The following is a 12634-nucleotide window of genomic DNA, read 5'->3' as shown; positions in this document are numbered from 1 at the left end:
AGACAAGAAGAGAAATCTTTATAATCCACTGTGAGAGGTTCTATGTTACAGATGTGCCCTTGGCTCTGTAGGTGGTGGTATTATATAATATTTCACACAGCTGCCTCGACCCAGTTTTGAAGTCATGGCTCAAAACTCTCAGTTCCCTTTCGCAGTTTGCTAAGCTCCTACCCCAACGACATCCCTTATCAGGCTCTTATATCTCTGAGTTGCAATACACATATCCTTATTCTTTGGGCTTGTGGAATTATTTAAAACACCCAATCCCAGGAAGACAGTGAACCCAGCCTAACCCTACTGCACAAGCCATATATAAGCTGCATCCTGTAGTTCCAGCTTGTTACACTGTCTTGGGTGTAACCCAATGTGCAGCCCTGAGTGGCACCTTTCTTTCATTTGGGGCTGTAAGCAACAAAGAGTCCTGCCAGTCATCTATCTAAGTCTCTTAATATTGTATCCATAAAAAGATATTTAAATCTCATAAAACAGGTGGCAAATTTGATTTATAAGTATGGGGGGGAGATCTGAGAAGTTTTTTAAGAGGAGGTAATTCCACAGTGAGCCTTGAAAGACAAGTAGGAATTAGGTAAAGAGAGGTGGAAAGGGGAGACTACGGGGAGGAAAGGGAAAGTGTTGGCTTGCAAACCAAGGGACAAGCAGGGTGCGTTTGACAGGTGGAACTGCGCATTTTCAGGTGAGAGAGAAACAACCAAAAGTCAGACCCTGAAGCATTTTGTAAGCCATCATAAGGGTTTGGGGTTAATTCTGAAAGGTATGTAGAGACAATAAAGAGTTTTAAGCTTGGTAAAATATTTTTCTAATTACAGTTGCAAAAGATGTTTCTGGAAGTAGTTTAGATAATGGGTTGAAGGGGCAAGTATAGAGGATGATGCCAGTTAAGAAGGAATTGCAGTGAACCTTTCTGTAAGAGATTATAAGGGCCTGAATGAAGCAGTTGTAGTGAAGACAGCTCTTTAGAGGACATCATGAGGTAGAGCCTATTAGTCCCACTGGGGAATTAGATGTATGGAGTCAGAGAGGAGGAGCCATGACTGACTCCAGCTATATTAGACTGGCCTGGCAAATAGGTGGTCTGAGCTGTCACCACTCATTAAAAAGGAGGAATACAAGAGAAGAGGAAAATTGAGGATGGGGAGGGAAGGAAGATATTTTTAGTTTTAGGTCCACTAAGTTTCCAATGCTGGGGGGTAGAGGTGGACTCAAGCAGTAGCTGGATCGACTGGTCAACAGAACCAGGAGAGCGATCTGAGTTAGGAATACTGATTTGGACACCATTCACCTCCAGCTAACTGTAGTAGGGAAGGTTTGGAAGTGGGAAAGATTACACATGAGAGAGTAAAGACCAAAACAGGACCTTGAAGATCACCAAAATTTTGGAGGTGGGCGGAGGGCAAAGACTTACATGAAAAAGGTTAAGGAGTCATCATAGAGATGGAACAGAACCCAGAGAAAGTTGTGTCCTGTAACCCAAGGAGGAGAGGATGTCAAGAGAAAAAGGGGGTTATTACTTTCAAGATATCAAGCAGCATTGCCAAAAAGCACTCTGTGAACTTATCGGTCAATAATTTATGGATAACCCTGGAAAAACTAATTTTATGGAGGAGTTTTGTATTGATATATAGAGAGAGGTTGATGGTAGAGAAGAAAGGAAGATATAAAATTAGGAGCAAGGTTCTGAGGGGAGGGCAGGAGGGGATTAACTTGAAATACCAGCAACGCGCTTTTCTTTTGAATGAAGAGGAAAGCAGACAGAGCTGAGTTAATATTGAAGTTTCTGGCTGGAAGTAAAAGTGGGGAGGCCTCTTAGTTGAGGATTTTGGTTTTCTCTGTAAAATAAGAGACATATATTCAGTAACAGGCTATGAAATCACTGAATTCCAAAAAAAAATTGTCTCTATGATTGTTTGAAAGTGCAGATGCTGAAATCATGTGTCTCTTTTCTTATGAGCATCCAGAAATCTACACTGGGAAACTAGATTTGGATTTAAGTTGTATGCTTACATCACATGCAAGCACTTAATCTTCTGCTTCTTTTAGATGTAGGCAATACTAGTTTATGTTTAATGTCTTTTTGCATTTTGTACCCTATGAAAACACGTAAGCTACCTGAAGTTTGCTGTCTCCAGTGCTTTTGGAAAGAGGAAGATAAATCTTCAACCTAGTGATAAATGAGAAACGGGAACATTTTCCCATGCAGTGAAAATACAGTTGTGAATATTGCTCTACAACCCTAAAAGCACTAAAAATAAAGATAAAAAAGTGAAGCAGGGAGTTCTTAAAAGACTCATTGAATGTATGTTTTTTAAAAAGTTAGCCACAAAAAAGCCATATTTTGTCACCAAATCAAGTTTATACCTATTGTGTCTGACCTTCCATAATTTTATTTAGTCTTATGACTATATGACTACAGCTAACTGCAGGTAGAAAATTAATATTAGTAATATTAGCTAACACTGGCTGGGTGCGTGCTCTGTTTCAGACACTGCACTAAGGATTTCATCTGTTCTGTAACTTTTCCTCACTACCCCCTTCGTATGGAGAAACCGAGTCACCGAACAGTTAAGTGGCTAACTCAAAGTAGCTCGGCTTGTTTATGGAATAACTGTGGTAAAGTTAATACTGTTAACATTGTTTTCCAAGACATGCTGTTCTCACATTTGCACTGTTTTTCTCACACTCTTAAACCCTGTGCTATATTTTCATTAATGAGTAACTTAAAGCTCAACTCTATTCTACTAGTTGCACACAATACAGAATCTCCCATTCTCTGTATCTCTGAGTATTAACTGAGTGTTCTACTTGTAGGGAAATAATGTTAGAATAGAAATAATAATGATAAATTATTGATTCAAGCCACCATTTATTGAGCATCCACTGTGTGTCAGATACCATTTTAATTTTTTCATATTTAAGTTTATCCTACACAGTGGGTATTTATTACACTGTGAAATTATTTAGAAAACATTAAAAATTATTTGTTAATTAATATTAGGGTTTTATTATTTAATACAATACGCACTGTAAAAATCTTACTTTAAAAAATATTTTACAAATGAAACCAGAAAAAAAAATCCTAAAGACTACTCTGAAGGAAGGCATGTGAAGATACTTTTCACATAGAGATAAAGAAGAAAAGAAAAGGTCACTGGCAAGTACAAAGACCACTGTACCAATGTTTCATCATTTTGTTTTGTTTTAACTTTGGATAGAGAAGGACGAGTTGATCATACTGCTCAGTTCAAGGAAAATTCTTATCACTCCCTAGTCCTTGGAAGGACCTCCTTTGTTTTATTTTTAGCTCCAGAATTCACTCTCAGTCACTCCATTCCCCATAGGAAACCATTCTAGTGCATTAAGTACATTCCTCTTTTATAAGGTACGTTCCCTTGCACAATGTATAATATTGATTTTTGTGAATTAATGGTTTTATTAGGTATGGCTACAGACAGAGAGACAAAGAGAGAGAGAGAGATGAGATGAGTTGATATGAACTCTGTAGATCAGAGAGACTAAGAAACTGGGCCAAGATCACACAACTCTTCTATGGTGCAGTAGAATTCAGACAACTATCAGTTCTACTTTCCCAACCTTACAAAGAGTAGAAAAACTGTAGAGAAAAGGAAGCTTTCTAACTATATTCCTAATATCCAAGTAGTTGAAATAGTTTTTGAATTGGGCTAATAATCTACATTCTGGATAAAAACTTGAGACATTTATTTTTTGTAAGACCACAGACTGGAGATGAGGAGGGCAGAGGGGAAGTGTTCCTTAAATTTAACTTTGGGGAATGAAATTTATCATCTACCACAGAAAAGTGATTAATATTGCAAGAGTGATGAATTTGATAATGACTGAGAGATGCCACCAGCCTGACAAACTAAACAATTTTTTTAACCCGACATAGCCCTACTCACGACATCAGCTGTCATCTGAAATGAATTCTGTTTCTAATTTGTCTTCATAAATAATGCAACTAATTGAAAGGTAGTTACAATGAAAGTCTTTAACCTCTTTCATCTCCAATTTGAGGGCAATCTCTTTGCATTCCCTTTAAAGAATCTTCTGTTCCTTTTATCAAAAAAAACCCTTAGACATCACTAATCAGAACACTGAGATCAAAAACAAAAGAATCCATTGTGTGAAGACCATTACATCTAATGGTTTTTCTCATTTTTTTCTCTCTAAGTTTAGCATTACCTTGAAATGCGAAACTCATAAAAGTCTGATATAAGAAAATTTATTCAAGCTCAGTTTTGCTAAGAATATCTTTATTTAACCAAGCTTCTAGGCTGTAGTTCTACCCTCTTCTTGCTACCTAACTTCTGCTTATTTGGGATTAAAATATGACCTCTGACTTTACTATGTTGAACACTTGATCACACAGAAAAATCTTTGGTTGTCAGTTCCAGGTAACTATTCTTCCCTGTCCCCCTCTTCATTTGTGAGAATAAAAAGGGGCCATTGAACAAAAACAGACCCTGACCGTTTCCAGCAGCTGTAAATGAAGAATTCTTGTATCATAGACTGAAATAATTAAAATGTTGTTTATCTGAGGTTTCTCTGTACAGACATCAGTGATTTCACTTATTTATTTGTGAGTGCAGATGTTAATAAAATTATGTGCTGAAGGCAGGAAAGAGAAGTAAGAGAGCTATGCAAGCATTAAAACTTTCAATCATTTAATTATTTCGCCCTTCTGGGAAGGCTGATTTCAACAAATACATCAGGGTAAGGACATGATTATGAATGGAGATTTGAGCTGAGCGTGTTTCACAAGGTTGTTATTAAAAATGGAAATTCAAGAAAGGTTTTTTTGAAGTTTATCAAATTATAGCTAAAATATTATGAGATAGTTAAAATGCAAATTACACAGCTAAATACAAAAAAAATTGGGGTAATATAAATTATTCTGGTATGTAGCCTCAGGCTGTTAAAAACCGTCCACTGGTAATAGAAGGAGTATAGTCTACATTATCATTATTTATATTTAGTAATATCTATTAAAATCCACATCTCAACAATGAGAAAATCAATTAAAAGCTATCAAAGGATAATATAATTTGCAATAGAAAATACTGGCAAAGGTCCAAAAGCTAGAAATACTGTAACAAGTTTGAATATTTCCCCAACAAGCAAATCCATCTGGGTAAAGTCCTGATATCTTTTTATATTCTGTTATAAAATAGCTAACAATGAATACGTATCAGGTACTTTATATGCATTGAGCTATCTAAAAGGACAAAAGTAAAACAGAGATGGACCACAGAAGGGGTGAATAAAGGTGAATAGGTGAGTACCTCAGCCTACTCAGGCTACCACAGGAAAATGTCATGGACTGGGAGCTTAATTGACAGAAATTTATTTCCTCACAGTTCTGGAGGCTAGAAATTCCAAGATCAAGGTTTCAGAGGGTTTGGTCTTTGGTGACAGCTCTCTTCCTGGCTTCAGACACTCACCTTCTCACCTCATCCTCATAGGGTGGACAGCGAGAACACTCTCCAGTATGTCTCCTTATATGGCACTAATCCCATATGAAGGTGCCAACCTCAAGAGCTCCCCTAACCCTAATCATCTCCCAACGGCCCCATACACTATTACATTGGGACTTGGGGCTTCAACATATAAATTTGGGGAGACACAATTCAGTCCATAGCAAGGGAAGAAGATGATCAGAAGTCAGAACCCTGGTACAGGGAGGCAGCAGGTAAAGATGGAAACTGTGCTATCAGAAGACAAGGGGAAGCCCAGCCAGTGTTGCTCAGTGGTTGAGCATAGACCCCTCAACCAAGAGGTCACCGGTTCGATTCCCAGTCAGGGCACATGCCCAGGTTGCAGACTCGATCCCCAGTAGGGGGCGTGCAGGAGGCAGCTGATTGATGTTTCTATCTCTCTATCCCTCTTCTTTCCTCTCTCTATAAAATAAATAAACACTTAAAAAAAAAAAAAGAAGACAAAAGGAAGATATGTAAGCATGAGTGGTTACCAGTGTCAGAGGCCATCAAGAAAAGTATGGAAGACTCCACATAAAGCTGATAATTAGGAGGCCATCGGTGTCTTTCATTTGGTCTGAAGCCCAGTTAAACACATAGATATGCTATAATGTATCATTAAGGCAACACAAGATTATATGGTACTACAAGGAGGGGGGGGAGAGAGAGAGAGAGAGAGAGAGAGAGAGAGAGAATGCCTTTGGCTACGGTAACCAGAGAAAGCTTAACAGACCGACTGACATTCAGCATGGAACAGGGTAAGCAGAGTTCTGACAGGTGAAGACTTGGCAGTGAGCTAGTCTACTTAAGAGTAACAGAAGGTATGAAATGGAAAGGGCAGGGATTACTTGGAAAATTGAATAGCCAGGACTATTGGAGCATATAATAGAAATGCAGAAGAAAAGTGATAAATTTGCACTTATGGGCTAATAATATAAGGTAGATTTCTTTCATCAATAGCTATTAAAACACATTGTTTTAACCCTCAGTACTATGTCCAAAATAGGATGTGAGAATAGCACTTCACACAACACAGTGTGCCGATGATGTGCTGTAGAGTCATGCGCCTGAAACCTGTATAATTTTGTTAACCAGTGTCACCCCAATAAATTCAATAAAAAGGAAAACAAAATAAACATTATTAAAAATAAATTTTGAAGAAATATCATTTTACAGTAACTTTATGATTTTTGTTAGTCTTAAAATACCTATCAGACATTATTTTACAGCCTTTGATCAGGATTGAAATTAGCCAGGTTTCCCTGAAAACTACTTCTCTTTTTCAAAGTAAAAGTTACTTGATCTCTTTAGCTCCCAGACTGCTTATCTCTAAGGTGGGAGAGTGGGCTAGGTTATTCCTTGAATTTCTCCCTGATCTGATCCTTTAGCATAGAAAACAGTATTTTTACAAAAGCATCAAAGCATACTTCTTTTCAATGAAAACATTTAAGTTATGCACTCATTTTTATTAAACTGGACATAAAATTGTCACACTCTTGTTATGCTTGGACTTTCTAAATTTCCAGTTCTTTAAACACTTTTAAAAATAATTATTACACATAATCCAAGGGGGTTTAAAAAATACAGGTTAGCAGATGATTTATAAAGAAACAGTGATTATGGAAACTCAATAAAATTATTACACTTCAGAGATGCAATAACTTTAAGGTCACTTTGCCCAATTTCTACAATTTACACAGGAGGCATCTGGGGTGTAGAGAGATTAAGCGATTTAAGAGCTTAGGCTGAAGGCCACATGCCCGCTTGGATTCCATCATGCCATTGTCCCTAGTCCACAGGGACAAGATTTAATGCTTGAACGAATAAGAACATAAACATCCCTGGCGATTGCTAAAGTCTAGTTTCCAATTTTTTAAATCATTGGTTTCCAAATAAAGGGAAATTTAAAAGTGTATAAATTGCTTGGTAATATCTGTGCTAATGGAGATCACCAACTGCAAATCAGATCTGGCAAGAACTCCCCAATTCCCCAGCTGGGTCGGTGCCTTGCCACCAGCCAGGCGCAGTGCTTTTCACGTGCCGTGACCCTCCTCACCCTTGGGACAGCCTCAGACTGGCTTCCCTGACGCTGCCTTGCAGTGGGCCGGGGACTGCCATGCTTCTGGCCCGCGCAGCCTGCAGTTCTGGACCCTTCCTCCGGCCCCGCTTCCTGCGGCTCTATCAATCTGGCAGAGGCTGGCTGGTGACCGTCGGCCAGATACCACCACAGGTGCACAGCCCTGAGACAGGGCCTGTTCTTGAAACGAAATCATCTGAAACTCTGTGTTTGGGGTGCAGAGTTCACTCTGTTGTAGTTGTTTAAAAGAAAGTGGAAAAAGTGCTGGAGGCTCTAATTCAAAAAAATCACACTAGGGCAGGCTGATGATTGATGGGCAGAATGGAGCAAAGGAAAGCAAAGAAGGGAGGGGGAAGGACATGGAGGCAATTAATTTCAAGTGCTCCAAAGTAGCAGAATCATAAAATTCCATAACTCCATCTTCTCCTCGGTGACTCCACCATGGATCACGATGAATTTCTGTCTACTACAATTCTCAGTCTCCTGCCAGGTAAAAACTCCCAGAGGGAAAGTGAGCTAACTTAATTTTCTGTTTTTAAAACTATCTGACACTTCCTACAATATAACTCAAAACACAGACCAATGTGAAACTCGGTTCTCCCTTTCTTTCAAAACAAATAAGCAAAGGAACAATTCTTGTCCTAACACTCACTTTATTAATCTTTAAATACCAAGGGCTTAAACTGTTCTAATTGCATCAACTGAGATTCTTATGACCATTCTTTGAAACCAAAACTTCAGTATGTGCATATGAGAAAGGCATAAAAATTTCCATGAAGGGCAAGTGCTGGGTTCCCAGGCCACTAGCTTCTATAGAATGACATTCAATGGGTTAAATGCTTTAAAATGATTGCATTTTTTAGAAGCTTAATTCACTCCAGATATGTGTGTGTGTGTGTGTGTAAATAATTTAATTTTACACTATGTTGAAATTCTGCATAAGACCGAGATCACCATATGGAACTGCAAATAAGCCATTATCATCTTGTCAATGTATTTGTACACTAGAAATCTTTTAAATAGAAAAGATAAACCAAAATATACTTTCCCAACTACATTTTTGACCTGATGTCATTAAAACTAAAAGGGCAGTGGTGGTGAGGAACAAAAAAAGAGCTTAATGATTTTACTTAGAAATAGTTAATAACTGCCAGGGTTTAGAAAATTAATTTTACCTATAAATATAATTTTGTTGGCTAAAAAAGTATTTATTTTGCCTTATCACAAAGAACAGATATTATAGATTTATATAAATCATTACTTTGCAAAATACTTTTATATCAGACACAATAATTCACCAGCTCAACCTTTACTGATAAGTAGCACAATTGCATGTCTTGATTTGTAACTGAGAGAAGTGATGGTGGCTGTTTAAGGATGTCACTGGCTGAAGCCTTTACAAGTTGGGATGGGAATGGGAGATTCCTATTGCTAAAACCAGTAATCCTGCAAGAAGAAGGGGGTATCTGGATTATGTAAGAAGGCATCGCCCACCACCTCTGTGCCTGCTGCACACGCAATCACTCCAATCCTGAGTTCCCTGGATTTTAGGGTATGGCTTCTATCTGTACCTTCACTCAACTTTGCAGAAGTCATTACCTTCCTCTCAGAACCTCCATCTGCTCTTATCAAAATCAGACCTACGACTAGGACATCTTTAGCTGTTTCCTTTGGCGTTCTCTCATTTCCTACAAGATATTTTCAGAAAAACAAAGGGGGAGTATATATTATGGAACTAGGTCAAATTAAATTATTTCTACTTCAAGTTTCATAATTATAGAATACTTATAAAATACTAGTCATTTTGAATAGATGGACTAATTAACAAGCCCTAAATAAATTAAACCAGCAAATGTGCTGTTCAAGGTGCTACTTTTAAGATACTAAATATTTTTAAAAGGGACCTGCTGATAAAAATAGAGTGTGTCCTGATGCCATTTGAAGGTTATCATTCAATGAAAAGAACCACTTAACCACTTTTATGTAAACTACTCTGGCTAAAACAAAAACAGAGCAGCAATAAATCATACAGGAAGCACAGTATTTTAAAAATATATTCTGTGTTTTTTTAACTGTCTATAAAAGCACATACCTGTTTTTAAAAAAATTATAAAATTAAAAAACATACAAATAAAACTTAAAATAATAATCCTACCACACAAAAATATCTAAGAACATTTTGATGTTCTTATAGTAAACATATAGTAACCTCATTTAACGTGTGTAGTTTTAACTATTCTTGAGCAGTTCTAAAGTTGGCACATAATCTGTTATAAATTTTGCTTTTATAATCATGAGTCCAGTTCTGCATCTGGTCTGAAATGAGTGAACACTGTAGGTAGTGACTGTAACAGCCCAACATTCTCCTCTCATTGTGGCTCTGCGCTGTCCTTGCCTGTATACACAAACTAACAAATTTTTACTTACTGCCAATGGCAGAATGATTTGCTATGGAAATATTCACCCGCATGGGGATTCAAATTTTGTTTGTGCATGTTCATTTCCATAGTTCCCTCCCCATCTTTTTGTCTTTTAGTTTATTAATAGCAAAAAAATCCTTTTGTATTCTAAGAGATAGAATGGTACATGAAAACTGACAGCTCCTACAGATAGTTTTACAATAGAAAAGCCTTTCCCTCCTGCCCCTACGTGGGCAGGCTGATTTTTCACTGCAAATGGCTTCAAGCTGGTCCTAATATTTACTCACTTATGCAGGTGCGTTCATCAGCATGGAGTCTGTATCCTGTGTCACACTCACAGTGGAAGGTGCCCAGAGTGTTAATACAGCGCTGTTGGCAGCCTCCATTCACCACCGCACATTCATCGATATCTAGAGGAGGAAGACAGATGGCCGGGATTACAATGTCATTCCAATGTCAGCTTTGGAGAAGTGGCGCAATATTTCTTTGATTCACAATATGTGTTACGATGTACAAAGGTGCCGACTCTGTTGCCACAAATCTCTGCTTGTTTGATCCATTTTTGCTCCACAGTGTAAACAAGAAAATGTAGATAGAAACTTTATTGAGCTTTTTAAAGCCCTGCAACAATGAGACTAAGGATCGCCTGGCAATTCTCTATTCTTCACGTACTGGTTAATTAGACAGATCTGAGATACAGAGATTTCCTTGGGGCTGGAATACCGGAGACGAGAATTACAATGAGCTACTCTATCTGGAGCAGCACACATTAGTAGATAAACACCTATTATTGGTCTGATGCTGCTGAATGAAGCCAGTAATAAAGTTAAGACCTTGAATCTCCTTCTCCCGTGCTATGGGGGACATCACGGAAAAGACAGATACATTCAAATAAAACCATGGTTTGGAGTTAAAAATACACCAGCGCATCTGCTTCACTGATTCAGCTTGTCCCTTTTCAGTCAGAGTTTCATTTTCTACAATATTTAATGTGAGAGGTTACTTTCATTTTAGGAAAAATAAAAAGGGCTCGAGACTCACAGTTGCCTATGTCAAGGCCATAATAAATGAATATAATATTCACTTTCCTTTAGGAAAGGAAAATCAATTTATTTCTTATAACCTATACTTCCCTGTACCCTATATAATCGGTACTTATGTATCTGAAATCATGAAAAAAAGATAATCACAAATGTTGGGAAAGCTTTTCAGGTAATTAGGAGATTAAGGGCTTCTAAATGATCTTTTTAGAAGAATATTTTTTCTTCAAAATCTATGTCTTTTGGCACAAGTCAAAGTATGGGAAAGCACGTGTCTCATGCAGAGAATGTCCCTGACTTCCCATGCCCCAATCCCAGATTTTCAGGCAAAGAATGTTGGGTGTAAATATTTTTCACCAAGATATGTTGTTGTAATAGACAGTTAGCTTTATAGTGAGTGAGACTAATTTCACACGGCAAGATCCTTACTTGAGAAGACAGAAGACATCCACATTGAGAAAGAACACTCCTGCAATGCCTTATCATAGGAAGTTTTCATGCTAAAATCCTCTGATCTGTAACAAATGTTTTGCACTATAATAAAAATGAGAGTATAATAAAAACTAGAGTCTATGACACAAGGGAGGCAAAATAATTTTCTTTTACTTGGCATTGTTTTTATAGGAAAAGGAAAAATATGTAAAGAATATATTAACTCACAAAATAAGTCCCACATTTTAAAATTACTAGTTCACTATATTATACTCAGTTTACTCAATCTAGTCTTTTCCTTCTAAAATTATATATTCTGGAGTAATTTCAGACATACTTAAAAGAATCCTATTTTTGAGATAAGCACTACTGACTTTTCAAAGCATTAGAAGTTTTATTAAATTTTGGATCCTTGATAAACAAACCTCTAAGTCTTTTTCATATAAACTAATGTCAAATCAGAATTCCCCATTTCTTACTTGCACTTTGATATTTATGCTACCTAAATTTTTATCTGTCTAGTTTTAGGGTATTATTCCACAGGGTTGAGATACAACTTTGAATCCTAATTGCCAACCCCTGAATTAGTACCCTTCCCAGGTCTTTCACACTAGACACACAAATAAAACTACCAAGAGTCTATGTTTGGGATGGTAATACAATAAAATGTGGCATCATCAAAAATTATCATGATATACCATATCCATGTATTCAAATACATTTAAAATGTCTTGAAGGATGCATACGAATATAAATGATTCTTTCTGAGGAAGAATAAAGATATAGAGACTGGGTAAAGTGCAGGATGTGGGTCTGGGGGTATTGGACAGGAGACTTAAGCTGTATCTATAATGTTCTAATTTTTTACAAGAAAACATTTTCAGGTATTACTTCAAGATAAAAAGTAATTTTATAAATGAAATATAATATGATGGCTTTCTCTTGCTCCTACCCATCAAGCTTCAATAATTTTCTGACAAAAGAAACCAAATTAGTGTGAAAAAACACACCTCTTGAGAGTGGACACTGATTTTAAGAAGAATCTTCTTTCAGTATGTTTTAGTGTGAACATATTCTTAATCTGCCCCAGAGCTATAATTGAAGTACTATATTGGAAACACACGCACACGCAAACGAAAGCAAGCCAAACTTTCT

General features: G+C 37.1%; 1 protein-coding gene across 1 annotated transcript in view; it reads right to left on the bottom strand.

Annotated features, from left to right (window-relative positions):
• LOC308557943 (uncharacterized protein) overlaps window positions 1-12634 on the bottom strand; it is a gene marked incomplete at its 5' end in the record, with an annotated part of 483857 nt that overhangs the window by 129930 nt on the left and 341293 nt on the right. The window contains one exon of the mRNA XM_081138834.1: window positions 10295-10417. Coding sequence (XP_080994960.1) covers window positions 10295-10417 — 123 coding nt within the window. The remainder of the gene's footprint in view (window positions 1-10294; window positions 10418-12634) is intronic.

Source organism: Miniopterus schreibersii, assembly GCF_964146895.1.
Source record: "Miniopterus schreibersii genome assembly, chromosome: 5".
Lineage (NCBI taxonomy): Eukaryota > Metazoa > Chordata > Mammalia > Chiroptera > Miniopteridae > Miniopterus > Miniopterus schreibersii.
Note: the sequence above shows the minus strand (reverse complement) of the source record. Positions and strands in the feature narration are given on the sequence as shown.